This window comes from Rhinatrema bivittatum, chromosome 4 (genome assembly GCF_901001135.1).
Source record: "Rhinatrema bivittatum chromosome 4, aRhiBiv1.1, whole genome shotgun sequence".
NCBI classification, from domain to species: domain Eukaryota; kingdom Metazoa; phylum Chordata; class Amphibia; order Gymnophiona; family Rhinatrematidae; genus Rhinatrema; species Rhinatrema bivittatum.
Window position 1 is genome coordinate 244,825,108 of NC_042618.1, and position 15,201 is coordinate 244,840,308.

The 15,201-nt window shown below is 43.2% G+C and overlaps 1 protein-coding gene across 6 annotated transcripts in view; it reads left to right on the plus strand.

Annotated features, from left to right (window-relative positions):
- The first annotated feature begins 2,404 nt into the window (after positions 1-2,404).
- CCDC91 (coiled-coil domain containing 91) overlaps positions 2,405-15,201 on the plus strand; it is an 843,537-nt gene continuing 830,740 nt past the window's right edge. For 2 of the 6 annotated variants that reach the window (XM_029599988.1, XM_029599993.1), the window contains exon 1: positions 2,886-3,034. In XM_029599988.1, coding sequence (XP_029455848.1) covers positions 3,025-3,034 — 10 coding nt within the window. In that variant the 5' untranslated portion in view covers positions 2,886-3,024. The other 4 variants (XM_029599989.1, XM_029599990.1, XM_029599992.1 and 1 more) reach the window with 4 other exon arrangements.

Sequence of the window (15,201 nt, forward strand, 5' to 3'; positions counted from 1 at the left end):
GCATTTTTTTGGGCTTGGTGGGTGGGACTTGAGCCCTGCTGTCCCTGTGATAGGCTGTTGCTGCCGATGAGGCCGGACCACGAGGAGCACCTGTGCAGACAGTTACTGACTGCAAGCAACAGTATCTGGTGATTCTGGAAGGTTTTATACAGCAGGCAGGCAGGCAGGCTTGAACGGAGGGGAGTGAAGCACTTAACTGGCAACAATCAAAAAGAAGAGGTACATGACTGTGTGGGGGCTAGACATGTGCTGCTGGGGGGGCATAAGGGAGAGAATGAGCGTGCGGGGGCGGAGAGGAGAGAATGAGTGTTGGGGGCCAGACATTTTATTTATTTATTTATTTAAGGTTTTTATATACCGGCAATCATGAGAACATATCTTGCTGGTTTACATGAAACGGGAGTGCATTAAATACATCAAATTAGAACTGAGGTGACCGAAGGTACAGTTACAATTAACAAGGGTAGCAAAACTTGGTGAAGAGGAAGAAATAGGAAAGAATAAAATAGACATGTGCTGCTGGGGAGGCAGAGGGGAGAGAATGAGTGTGTGGGGGCCAGACGTGCTGCTGGGGGGGAGAATGAGTGTGTGGGGGTGTTGTGTGAGTTTTTTTTCACTTTGAAGGAGCTACAGCATTCAGTGGCTGAGACCATCAGGCAACCGTACAACTGGCCTGCATGGGAGGGTGGTTAGATAGAAGCCATTACTGAATAATGAATTGTGAGTTTGAAAATTTACTTTTAGCGCATACTGTCTGGAAAAATCTATGTAACATTATGTAATCCATAAAAATGTGATGGACATTTTTAGGGGTTAAATATTATTGCAAGCTACTGTATTTCCTCCATTACACTCACAAAAGTAGTTTTTAAGTGTTTTCTGTGTATAAATAGCTTCTAATAAAAGCAGTTTTAATATGTGTTTGGGGCTTTTTTTGGGCTTGTTTTTTTTTTTTTAAAATAGCACTTGTTTTTTCATGAAAACCTGGTAACTCTTCTGTCTGTCAGAGGAGCACATGGGCAGACCAGCACTAACAGCAAGCAAGAGTAGGGTGACCAAGGAAGATTTTATGGAGCACAGCAGGATTGAATGCTGAAGGGAGTGAAGCACTCAACTGGCAACAATCAAAAAGAAGAGGCAGCTGGAGGAGGAAAAATGAGTGTGCTGGGAGGGGGAATGAGTTTGAGGGGGCCAGAGATGTGCTTGGATGGGGTGGGGAGGGGGAATGAGTTTGAGGGGGCAGACGTGTTGGGGGGGGGGGGGATGAGTGTGTGTGGGTCAGACATGTGCTTGGAGCTCAGGGGGGGATGAGTGAGGGGGGCTAGTCATGTGCTTAGAGGTGGTGGGGAGGGGTAATGAGTGTGAGGGGGCAGTCATGTGCTTGGGGGGGGGGGGGTAAGTGTGTGTGGGCCAGACATGTGCTGGGGGAGGATGAGTGTGTGGGGGGCCATTTTTATTTTCCACTTTGAAGGAGCTACAGAGTTCAGTAGCTGAGACTGGAGTGGTAGTGCACCAGTCAAATAGGGCACGTTCTTTCATGAAAACCTAGCAACCCTGATTCTCCAGGAGCAACGACTCCTAGACTGTACACTATGGGATTTTGCTGAAGTGAGGCAGGCACTGAGGGAGGCTGGGGGAAAATGAAATGGTGACAGAAAGTACAGGAGAGGACAGTGACACATCGAGGGAGACACAGAGTTGGAAGCTAAGGGAGATGAGACAGAAAAAATGCAGGGGAAGAGTGAAGAGAAAAGCACATGAAGGAAGATAAACAGAGAGACAAGTGAGGGAATAAATAAGAACAGAAAGAAATGAACAGAGGAGAGAGTAGAGATCAGGGAAGCGGAGAGAAATAAGAGGCTCAAGGAAGAGAGAGAAAGAAGTGACACAGGAGAGGGTAAAAAATAGGGAGGCACGAAAGACACCTGAGCAGACAGGAATAGGGGTGGGTTGGGCCATGAAAGCAGAGAAAGAGCGGATGAGGTAGAGGGAGGAGGATACTGTAGTTGCTGAGAGTGTGATTATGGTTAAAATGTCTTATTTATTTATTTAGGGATTTTTATATACCGCAGTACGTAAAAAGATACATCACCGCGGTTTACAATAAACAATAATTAGCAACAGGCTTTACAGATAACAGGTATGTATGATAACAGGCAGAACAGGCAGTAAACCATAAATTAATATAATGTTTTATATACCATAGTGTTAAATTATGTTTTAAGAAAAGTGTGCGGGGGAAGGGGGCATGTACTGAAAACCTTTTAAAAACTGCTCCACCTTAGCAGCTCTGCAGACCGAATACACACAATTGAAGGAAGAGCACGAGCTTCCTATACAGGTCAAGGCGGCTCCTTAATATCCTCCGAGAAAAGTACCAATAGCCGAAGCAACTGAACAAAGCTTCTCTGCTGCTTCTCGTCCCACTCGCTGCCCGCACGCGACCTTCCCAGGATCAGCAGGCGCCTGACCTAAGCACACGTGACTCACGTGGTGGGAGGGAAAAGGACTGTTTAGCTTCATTCACATCCGGGTGAAAGGGTCAAGCCTTTCCCTCCTTGCCTTGGTCCTTGCATATTGAGAGAGAGGGAGAGAAAGAAACGTGTGGCTTGGCTGTAGTAGCTGCAGCTCCAGGGCACAGAGCAAGGCTGTGGCAGGTAAAGTCATGGCAGACGCTATGCGTGCGCTGAGGGCAAGCAAGGATGGGCGGGAAGCCCCTTTCCCCCCTCTCCGTGGTCCCCTGCACCTGTCAGCTTCCGAGCGCGGTAGGGCGGGGCAGCGGCGGCGGCACTTCTAGTGTCAGACGCTGACGTGCGCGTCCGGGAGGGGCGGCGATTTTGCTAGTCTCCCGGATATTTTTTGTTTCTGCCGGAAAGGTAGAAAAAGTAAAAACTTTAAAAACCGTTTAGGGTTGGTCGCTATGCAGTCGATGACTGGATAAGGAAAGGGAAACTGGACTCGTGAAGTCCAAGATGGGCTGGCTTGATGTGATAAAAAGCTGTGTTTTTTTAATGTACATTATTTATGTATTATTGTAAGTAGATAAAGTCCACTTTCATAGGAAAATCTTTTAAAACTTAATCACATTGTACGTCATAAGGCCCAGAAATTCAGGTGTCCCAGCCCCAGGGTTGTATGTTCTGTTTGGTCAACAGAATCTCGGAACAAGTGATTTTGTGTAAGGATATGGTACCTGTTTCTTCAAGTACGGAATTTTAAATATAGTACATGTGAGTTTCTCTTTATAGTAAAATTTCTATGTAGCATTTGACTGGAGATCAGAAACTAGAGATGTGTGGAAAATGTTTGAACTCGTGCAGGTAAACTTCGGGTTTGAGAGAATTTTTTTGTATTTTGCCCACATTTGTTGGAGAAGTTTGTGAAAACTTTTCCTAGCATTTCGGGGGAAAACCCGACCACATTCACTGTTAATTTACATGAATCCTGGGTGAATCTGCTTTAACTTTGACGCAGCTTTGCTAATCAGAAGCCCCTGCATCTTCAATGTAATCTTTGCTGAGGTAATTAACCAAACCTGGAAGCTTAAAAAAATACTGTTGCAATCTTTAGTTAGGATACTTACTAATTGATAGGCATGTGCATAAATCTTGAAAGAGCAGACTAGTGTTCTGTTAGATTACTAGAGGATCAGATACATACTTTTTTTTTTTTAACACAGCCAGTTTTGGGATGGGAGGATGGGGAGAATAAATTGGTTGCAGTACGATAAATATAACTTAGGAGGTACTTTGAAGAAGGTGGCTGTCCAGCTCTTTGGCTGCTGAGAGTTGACTTGATTTGCCTGAGCATGCGATCTGGTGAAGGGGTTTTGAAGATGAAATATACTGTATTTTAAAAGTCATATGCTCACCTTCCAACCATATACAAAGTTATTGTAATGAAATGTAGTCCTGGAAAATAAAATGAAAAATTTAACATGTTCTTGGACTACATTTTTGAAGGATATTTAATAAAGTAAATGTACTAATGTGTTCCATTTCACTTTTATGATTATATGCTGTTTCTAAAGAAAAATGAGCTGTTCCTTTGGTGCAGGATATATAGTAAAAGAAGGCATAAATATTTTTCATTTCTCTTGGCTGATTTTTAAGATGGTTACTGAATCTTTTGGCCCTGAAGACCTGTCATTATGAGTGATAGCTTGTTTTTGACTGACAGTTCTACTAATAGAAACATACAGGAAGCAAAGGAGATGGTTTGGACCTTGTTTTCACTCTATATATGTTTTACCAAAAGTAATATATATTGTTTTTCATCCTCCAGCCCAAGAGCTGGAGGGCCACCTCCTTTAAGGCACAGCCCCTATACCTCTTTGGCTGGTGGAACCTATCCTTGTAGCAAAAGCCAACTTCTCTCCAAGAATTCATGATCTCTGCAGTGTGCTGGACTAACTCTGATAAGATTGGAGGGGGTGGGAAGGATACAGATCCAGATCTCTCCACACCACCTTGTATAGCCTGAGGTTTGAGGCCAGTCTCTTAATCTTAAACTTTCTTTAAAACAGAAAAAGCAGCTTACATACTATGCTCCTTTCACAGTTACTGCCAGATATTGCAGCTCTATTTGGGGGGTGGGGGGAACACCCCCAATAGCCTGTACTGCACATTTCAATACCTAGAGTGTCTTGGTTCACATAACGATTGTTCCATATTAGGTGCTACAACCCAAGAAAGAGATCTAGGTGTCATAGTGGATAACGCATTGAAATCGTCAGTTCAGTGTGCTGCGGCAGTCAAAAAAGCAAACAGAATGTTGGGAATTATTAGAAAGGGAATGGTGAATAAAACGGAATATGTCATAATGCCTCTGTATCGCTCCATGGTGAGAACGCACCTTGAATACTGTGTACAGTTCTGGTCGCCGCATCTCAAAAAAAGATATAATTGCGATGGAGAAGGTACAGAGAAGGGCTACCAAAATGATAAGGGGAATGGAACAACTCCCCTATGAGGAAAGACTAAAGAGGTTAGGAATTTTCAGCTTGGAGAAGAGACGGCTGAGGGGGGATATGATAGAGATGTTTAAAATCATGAGAGGTCTAGAACGGGTAGATGTGAATCGGTTATTTACTCTTTCGGATAGTAGAAAGACTAGGAGGCACTCCATGAAGTCAGCATTGGGCACATTTAAAACTAATCGGAGAAAGTTATTTTTTACTCAACGCACAATTAAACTCTGGAATTTGTTGTCAGAGGATGTGGTTAGTGCAGTTAGTATAGCTGTGTTTAAAAAAGGATTGGATAAGTTCTTGGAGGAGAAGTCCATTACCTGCTATTAAGTTCACTTAGAGAATAGCCACTGCCATTAGCAATGGTAACATGGAATAGACTTAGTTTTTGGGTACTTGCCAGGTTCTTGTGGCCTGGATTGGCCACTGTTGGAAACAGGATGCTGGGCTTGATGGACCCTTGGTCTGACCCAGAATGGCATGTTCTTATGTACATGCTTCCTTGGGGGAAGTATATGTAATCATGGCTGAGGTATTAATACCTAAGCCAGGTTCATGGCAATCTGTTTCGAAATCACACTGACCCTGTCCTGGTACACTTAAAGTTTTCAGGCTGGTGAAGAAATCCTGTTCGACAGGGTTCTGTACTTGAGGCTTCCTGGCTTCCTGTCTTGGTGGAGTGTTTTTTTGTGGATTTCTTCCCTGGGGATTTGCTGTCAGTATCAGCTGTTCCAAGCAGGCTGAGGGTGCTATCTTGGTGGGTAACTCCCTACTGAAATCAGCCGTGAGTTATTTGCTTGGGGTTGAGATATACAACCTAGTGACGTCTGGTTACCCCTGCAGTCCAGCGATCTGCCTCCTTGTGTTTTTCGCTCCTTCTGCCTTTCAGTTGGAATGTCGAGAGGAGGGGAGGCATTATTGGTACATCATAGTGTATATCTGCAGGGAAAGATGCACCATTTTTTCGCCAAGTTCTGGCCAGAACTGCCTTTAGCTTTTCTCACTTTACTAGGTTGTCCAAAGTGCCTTCCTGCTCACCTGAACTATCGTGTAGACAGGATGGATAGCCCTGCCCTTGACAGGGTGCAGTGTGGGTGAGCTTCAGGCCGAACTTATCTCCCTGCTCGGGGGTTTGGGCTAGTGATCCCATTCAGAGATTGCCTTTCATCCCCTGAAACTCTTGATGCTGTCCTGCATGGTCAGCTATGTCTGGTGCTTTGTCTTGTAGGGTCTGTCACAGACTCTGTCATTCTTGTTGATTATTCATCCAAGCCTTGCTTGGGTTTTTCTGCCCGTTGTACCTAACAGGCACATTTTTGCAGATGTAGTCTATCCTGCGGCTGCCAGTGGATCACAGTTTCTTTCTGGGGAGCTCTCGGGCATCAGTTTTGTTTTTTTTTTGGTTGTCTTGTAACAATGAAGGAAACTGTGATCTTCGTCCAAGAGTCCTTCCCTTGTTTCCATCTGTAGACTTTGTCCTGTATCCAGGAGGTTCTAGACCTATTGTCAGGGTTTCTTGATTTGAAACCTTGGTTGTAATGTTTTCCACGATACGGAGTATGTTTCTTGCTGGCACTCACTTCACTCATCTGCCTTAGACGCCCCTACTATGCATGGGGGTTTTGCGTCTCAGTCATTTCTATGGTTTTCTCTTTGTAGAATACATTTTCCCACCTAGACCCCTTTGTAGGGGGCTGCCTCACAGGCAAAAGGGAAAGAGGTGGTGCTTTCAGCATGGTGCGGTTTCCTGCTTTGTCCTGGTCGGACAGCCTATAGCTTGGGAATCACCCATATGTGAGGACTACACATCCTTCTTCTCCTTGGAGAAAGCAGAATTGCTTACTGTAACAAGTGTTCTGAGGACAGCAGGATGTTAGTCCTCACAAAACCCACCCGCCTCCCCTGGGAGTTAGTTTCTCCATGTATTAGCTATATCATGAACTGAGGGACTATGCCTAAGGGGTAGGGTGATGTCTACAGCTGCACATGCTCAGGGAATGTTTGAAAGTTGTAGAATCTTTGAGATCAAAAGTTCTGGACCGGGCTCCATTCGATGATGTCACCTATGTGTGAGGACTGTCATCCTGCTGTCCTCTGAGAACACCTATTACAGATAAGCAACTCTGCCTGAAAAAATATATTCAAGGCATGCAGAAAGTGTTTTTTAAATGTTCCCCAATAGATTTGTAAAACAACAAACTCTTCCATGCTTTTTGATAACTGAAGCTGCCCTATATTCAAATTTAATAACCTACTGTTGCAGCTGCATCTAGTCTGTCACTTGCTGGAACCTTAGGGGTTGATTTTAAAATAAGGGTGTGTGCGTGTGGTTCCCGGTGCATGCATATGGACACAGGTATTTTATAACATGCGCACTTCATGTATGCCCCTAACTACCCTTCCTACTTTTTCCCTCTCCTCTCCTCTCCGACAACTAACCCTTACCTAGCTATCCCCAGTTTTTTTGTTTTAATACTTTCTGCTCCTTTGTAGCAGAAATAACTTCTGCGTGCCGGCCCACCTCTTTTTGATCTGTTGGCACTTCTGTGTGTACTGGCAGGTACGCGTGTGGCCGTACCATTTCTAAAATGTGCTCAGCGGGTGCATGGCCCGGCCACGCGCGTATCTGCCGGATTTTACATGTACTGGCGTTTGAAAATTCAGGCATTATTGAAATAGTAGCACTTCCTTAATACAGTATAATAATAGCCTGTTGGTCAAACATTTTATATCTGCACAAACCTTCCACAACCCTTAGTCAAAGTTATAAGCGTTTTAATAGGCCCCAATAAAAGAGTCACTCAAAAATTCTAGTTTAATTGGAGTTATGAGTACAATAATTGGTAATACTTCCTTCCCAAAAATCTGTAAATTACAGCACAACAGAAAACTGAGGACTAATGTACCTTTTTACCAGTCAGGCCACAGGCCTTCTTACATGAGCTTGTCTATTTTTTTTATTCTGGAATCCCCAACATTTCTTCTCCATGCAAAATGAAGCACTTAGTCTCGAGGTTGTGACTGAAGCTTCCATACAAAAAACCCATAAGCATAAATTGCATCACTTTTTAAACCACGTTTACCTTTTAACTAGATATCTGTTCAACTGACTGTATAAACAAATGTAGCATTCTAATATTTCCAAGTCTGAAGTTAGAACATTCTTTGTATTCAAATGTGGAACTAGTTTTACATTTGTTCAAAGCCAAAGTTAGAAAAAAAAATTCAGAAGTCAAATGTTTCCCCAGTGTGATTTTAGAATTTTGAAGCATTTGGTTTTAGAACATTTTTCTTTATAATTCTCATGCAGTACAAGATTTTTTTCAGTAGTTTTTTCCATCACCATTAGCTGCAAAAAGCAGGCTCAAAAGTTTTGTGTTTTGTTTTTGTTTTTTTTGTTTTGTTTTTAAATGTCAACATTTTTGTCTGACTTCTGCAGTAGCAGGAAATTGAATTCTGCATCCTGAATGGATGAAGTAATTAGTTTTGCAGTGTGCTCTGGTCCTATCCCTATATATGTTCAGCCCTTTATACAACAGATAATTAAAACTAAGGGGTAGATTTTCAAAGGGGTACGCGCGTACCCCCCCCTGTGCGCCGCCGAGCCTATTTTGCATAGGCTCGGCGGTGCGCGCAAGCCCCGGGGCTTGCAAAAAGGGGCGGTCGGGGGCGTGGCCAGGGGGAGCAGTTAGGGATTGGGGGTGTGTCCGGGGGCGTGGCTGAGTGCCCCGACACAGGGGCCTGCTGCACCGGCGCGCGTAAGTTACTACTGCCCGGAGGCAGTAGTAATTTCTCCGATAAAGGTAGGGGGGGGGGTGGGTTAGGTAAGGGAAGGGAAGTTGTGGGGGGGGGGGGTGGTAGAAAAAAAGTTCCCTCCGAGGCTGCTCCGAAATCGGAGCGGCCTCGGAGGGAACGGGCAGTGCGCACAGGGCTTGGCGTGCGCAAGTTGCACAAATGTGCACCCCCTTGCGCGTGCCGACTCCGGATTTTATAAGATACGCGCGGCAACGCGCGTATCTTATAAAATCCAGCGTACCTTTGTTCGCGCGCGCGTATGTTTTTAAAATCTACCTCTAAGCATGGAGAATACATTTGCACTGTCAATTTTTTAGCTCAAATTCTAGTCATCTTGCAAAATTTTATCAGCAGATGTTACACAGATGTATTCCTGTACAAAATAATTGGCAAATAGCTATGTAGTGGTTAAATTGTTCATTGGGCTTTAAAACTTTGCTGTGCCATTAAGTGAAAGTATACAGTAAACACAGCCCTTAGGGTATGCATTTTGGTGGTGGAACATAAGTTTTGTTTTGTTTTTAATGTATACATAGGGATCTATTCTATTATTAATATGATATTGAAGTGTTTGCTTTTATTTGTGTAACTGGTTCTTTGTACCTTGTATTTTATGCCATCCACTTATCTTAGCTCTCATGCAATATCAGGCCGTTGCAGTATCGGTGCATGTTAAACGCTCTTAATGCATACTGGTTCACTTCTGGGGGTGCCCGATTTAATATTTAAATGGGCTGCCGCAGTAGAAAGGCGATAGGGCAAAGTTTGCATCCCTAGTGCTGCCTCGGCATCGGGTGCCCAGGAGAGGTGGCTGTGCACATATTAGGAAAACTGACGCGCATAAAATTAAGCGTCTGTTTTCCTAACCTGACCACTGACGACACCCTTTTTTTCTTTTTTTTCCCCCCTGGTTTTCTGTAAACTTTTGGGGCTTCTCAAGAATTAATGCCTCCTCTGGGGCAAGCGTTAATTTTTGAGAATAAAAATGTATGCGTTGGGCGCACACTTTTTTTTTTTTTTTTTTTTGCATTGGGGGGTAATAGCTAATAGTGTCATGAGTTTACATGTAATGAACACTATTAGCTTCAAGCTTGTTTGGATGCGCTAATTCCCTTATTGCCTGAGGGTTTTTGGACGCGCTTCCAAGCACAAGTCGCACACTGTATTGCATCGGCCTGTAATGAAGGGGAAGGATATTGAAAAATGTAAAGCAAACTGATCGTTACGGACTGTTTTGTGTTTTCCTGATGTGCATAAGGAACCGTTTGTCAGGTGTTTATGCTTTTTTTCAATAAACAGATTTACACACCAATGTGGTGAACTTTGTGGCTGAAGCGAAGGTTTAGAATTCAGTCTGTTTTCAGTACACCTTTTTATAATTGTGCTGAAGGTTATAAATAAAGTAGTAAGATATAATATTGCTAACATTTTGGTAAAAGTTGAAGGCTTCCTTTAACTTCTACAGTTGCTCCTAAAGTATATGCAAGAGGTTTTGCCACACACATAACGTTTTTAGTGGATTTTATATTTTGTGGTCTGGCCTACTGATATTAATGAAAAGACTCAGATTGCAAAATGCATATATATCTGTTTTAGTTTAAAAGCTATTATGGATATTTCTTTATTTTCCTATGGTATTTGATCTGTTAACAGGAATAAATCTGTTAAGAGTAGGTAACCTGTTTTTGCAGGCTCTAAGTGGATGGAACTTTTTTATTTTTGGCCAGACGAGCAGTTGTTTCATTGCTGCTGCTTATCGTCAGCTTTTATGTTAGTACTGATTATAACTCGTCTAGCAGTTTTTAAATTCCCGTTCACAAACCTAATATTTGGCTCCTTTTATTAAATATTTCTCTCAAAGGTTAAGTTCTAAACTTAAATCTGGCTCTAATTATTAAAGAACTAAAATATGGCAAAAAGATTAAAAAGCTTGTACATCTGTTTGCTTGCACAATTTTGAAATAACACCAAACAGCATTATACTTAACTAGATGTACACAATATATCAAGGACTATAGTCACCTGAAGTCTTAGTGTCATAAAAATAGATTCTCAGGACCCAAAATAAATGTTCCTATGCCTTGAAAAAGATGGTTGAATTATATATGAAGAGGGGCTTTTATATTTACTTAGCACCTTTTTAGCTATGACTACTGACCTGCCTAGGGGACTGATTGACCCAAATAAACATTTGTTCGGCTGTAGAACTCAAGAGTCAAATATTTTTTTTTTTAATCCTGGCCCACACAAGTAGCTCCTGCCTGAACAGGTAACTCTAAACATTACCATTGTCTGAACGTACAAGGACATCGTGCCCACTGTATGCTGATGCTGGTTGTGATGGGCATGTTTCCTAAGCTTGCTATGATGCCCATATATAAAAACAGAGCCTTCCCTTTCCACCCCCCCCCCCGTGGTGAGAGGTGTGGATGGGATTTTCAGGTGAGAGTTTTAGTAGATAGGCGTATTGTGAAGCAAATTTGATATGAGTGGGTGGGTTTTATTTTTTTATTCATTTTGTAGCTGGAAGGTGATGTGACTGATGCCTCTCTTTCTGTATCCAGGCAATTCTTCAGAGGCTTAGTATAATGTCGTTCAGTGTTTTCCCAACCTTTTCAAGCCCAGGGCTCGCCTACATTAACAAAAATGTTGTGTGGTACAGCAGATTGGACCCAAGCAGGGAATGCAGACAGAGAGGACTAGTGGTCTGAAGAGCTAGGGAAGTACTGCAAGCATCACTAGTCTCACTTCCAAATTATAAAACAAAGGGAGAGAGGGGGAGGAGACACACGTAAACCAATCACAATGAACCAGCTTCCTTTATATAGAAGTGAGGCGTGGGCAGCTGACTTGATTACCTTGGCTGTCAGAGTTGCTTCACTCCTGCTGCTCCCAGCACCCTAGTGAATGACATCCAGTGCTCGATGCATGCTCTTCCCATCTCTCTCAGCCTGGGGATAAGACAGATTCTGGAAGGATTCAAAGGAGGAGATTCAGGAGGAGGAAGATTAGAACTGTGACCCAGAGACACCTTTCTCCTCAACTGAAAAACAGGATATCGCCCCCACTCCAGGAATATATGGGTTATCATAAAGCTTGTAAATAACTGCATAGAGTGGCAGTTGCTACCCATAAGAGAAACGTACGGCATGGGAGATCTTATTTTTTTATAAGAAGCTTCGTGGGCAGATTGGATGGACTATTTGGCCCTCTTCCACCATCATTACTGTGTGTGTGTGTGTATGTATGTATATAAGTATATATGTGTGTGTGTATATATATATATATATGTTCTCAGAAAGGTGCCCCTACACATTCAGAGCCACCACTTAAATTGTTACTGCAAAGTTATGAGAGCAGAGACTGGGTGCTGGCCTGAGTCTGAGTATTAGGTAATGGTGACTTTTCCATGGCACACCTGATCAGGTCTAAATGTGCACTGGGGAAACAGTGATGTATCTCATCATTCCTATCAAGTTAGTTTTCTAACATATGTTTTGGATTTGATGTCTGAACCACCTTGGAAGCTTCTTGCCACTGTTGTCTATAACTTTGTGTAAAGTGTTTTGTGCATGCAATACACTATAACCAGAAAGTATTTGCTTTTGCTAGAAGATTCTTACTTGAACTCTGAAATGTAGCCCTGAAGAGATAGGTGAAATAGATACATCTGGTGGTACAGCTTAATCCCAAAAACTCTGTGATTCAGGTATTTCAGCTTAGTATTTGAAGAAAGATATGATGTTTTCAAGTTTATACATTTGAAAAAGTTGTGTGTGATCTTTTGTGTTTTAGGTCCAGTTGTATGTATAACAGGGTCCCAAACTTCCCTTTACTAGAGCAGCATCAGTGGTCTCCACATGAGGGGTGTGATGGTATAGTAGAGTAAGTGTGTAAAAGGTTTCACACACCCCAGTGGGAGGTGTCGTGAGTTCAACGTATCTCCTGTAATCCTTCTGGTATAGGGTCTTTAGGTCTCTCCCTCCAAGGGGAGAGATCATCTGCAAGGTGTTACCTCTTTCAATAGGGAGGTGCTGAAGGGTGCCTTCTGGCTTGGGGAAAGTGACTGGGACTCCAGGCCTACAGGATTAAGGAGGTCTTGGAGTTTGAGATATTTTTAAAGATAAGAGGACGAGGCCTCTGAGAAGTGGAGAATTAAGCTCTGTACTCCCTGTTCTGTCTAAAAGATTTCAACAGAAATGGAGAGAGCAATTTGTTCTTTCTGGGAGTTAGGTAGTCTTCCCTCTATCAGGAGATGATCCCATGAGTTGCTATCCTAAAAGAATAAACCGGAGGCTTGTCTACTTTTGAAGAGTGGAAGAGAGAGAGCAAGTAGCATCCAGAGAAGCATGGGTAGAGCCCAGGAAGAGTGTGCCTGACCCACAGTACATATCTGACAGGATGTGCAGCTTTTCCTACTTGAAAATGTAATTTCTTGATTTTATTTTTCTGTACTGATTTGTACACTAAGCCTTAGTCTACTGGCTGTGGATTTTTTTATTTCCTGTAATCAAGTGATAGTAAAGGATTTTATTTTTTGGATAACAGCTACAGTATGAAGTGTGTGGTTTCTACTGAATTGTTGCAAGCAAAAAAAACAACCATTAAGAGCCTTGACTTTTCTCCCTGTGTGGGATAAATCTAGGAGCATGGCTACAGTCCTGGCCCATGATCTTTACCATGAGCCCCTGTATACCAGGAGACGATGGCAAAGCTGAAGGTCCCTTTGGTTTTCTGTCGATAAGCAGGCTGAATTAGCCATGCTATTTGGGTGACTTCATCGCACGGCACACTCAATCGGACATTTTCTTCAAGGATTAAATTATTTTTGAGCTGCGCGTGTGCGGCACTTCAAGCATGCAGCTCGTGGCTCCTCTGCTTCAGTTGTTTTTCTTCCGCACTTGGACGTGGATGCTCTTTCTTCTTCTTCTCTCCTCAGAGATCTTCTACATTGACTTACTATTTAAAAAAACAAAACAAAAAAACAGCACTCTTCAGTGCTCTAATGGCAGCAAAGAAACCCAGCTTCAAATATTGTCTGTGCGGACACACAGTGTCCGTCATGGACAACCACAGTTATTGTTACATTTGTTTGGGCTCCGTCCATGACCAAGCGTCATGTCAGAATTGTGGCCGTATGTCCCCAAGAGCCCAAAGACAGAGGGCTGCTAAGATAGTTAGCCTTCGACAGGACCACTCTCCAACTTCAGCCTCATATGCCTCCACCCCGGGACATTCTATTCAGTCGTCCCCAGGATCCAGGACGAAGAATCTCAATTTACCCAGATGGTCCTTTTGGGCTGAACCCAGACCAAAGAAGCATCGGTCCACATTAGGTACACAAGATAAAATCGAAGCGGCAGTAGCGTGGTCTCGACCCAAATATGTTGAATGCACCGCAAGATATCCAATGCACGACTCAGCAGCCAGTGCAAACCAGATATTGCGTCAAAAAAGAAACATGATACATCAACACCTATAAGTCGAAGCACTCAAACTTGGCGCAAAATGCATCGCGTCCAAACATACATGATGACATAACGCATTCCTATCATCACGACGCAATGATGCATGCTCTAAGCAAAAGCCACAGTGCACTGATGCACTCGTGCTACCATTCAAATTCTCCAACGCAGGAGCAACGCACAACGACGCATGCATTGTCCAAACATACAAATAAATCCCCATCAAGGATTCGTTTTACTAAGTGCCCCATCTTAGATATATTATCACATCCTCCATGGAGTTCCCCTCAAAAACCACTTTTGATTAGTTCAGCCTCCTCACAAAGTGGTCAATCCGAATGCTCGGGTCTTTCTTCTTGTTCCCATCACAAATCAACAAATTTTACAAGAAGAACTAACTCCAAGAACCATACCTCCCCGACAGGAGCAGGTCTCTTGGACCCCTCAATCTCCTTCAGACATCCTACTCATGGGCTTACACCACTGGAAGTTACCTTCTAAAAGCTTCACAACAAAACCTCAACCTCAGAAGGACCAGGGGGATAAAAATACATTCCGCTCCTGGATGCCGTTAATCAAATCTCTGCAATTATAACAAATCTTTTTTCATGTTTTGCATCCGCAAATATCTCCACCACACTTTCTGGGTCCTACAGGGGACACTGCTCCCCATTTCTTCTGACTCACCATGCTCTCCCCAACCTAGAGAAGACCACAGAGAAAAACCCATTTGCCTCATTCGACACTGCAGGATTCATCGGGCGACTGTTCCCCTGACCACTCCACAGGTATCCCCTCCGATTCGGCAGAGGAGCTGCCTGACCATTCATCTCCACCTGAAGACCTTACTTATTCTCATTTTATTGAAAAACTAGGTACCCTTCTAGGAGTAGAAATCGGAAAACTACCGGACCCCAGAGAGGTTTTTGGTATTCTAAAAATTTTAGATGTCCCCCCTGAACTATCAGCTTT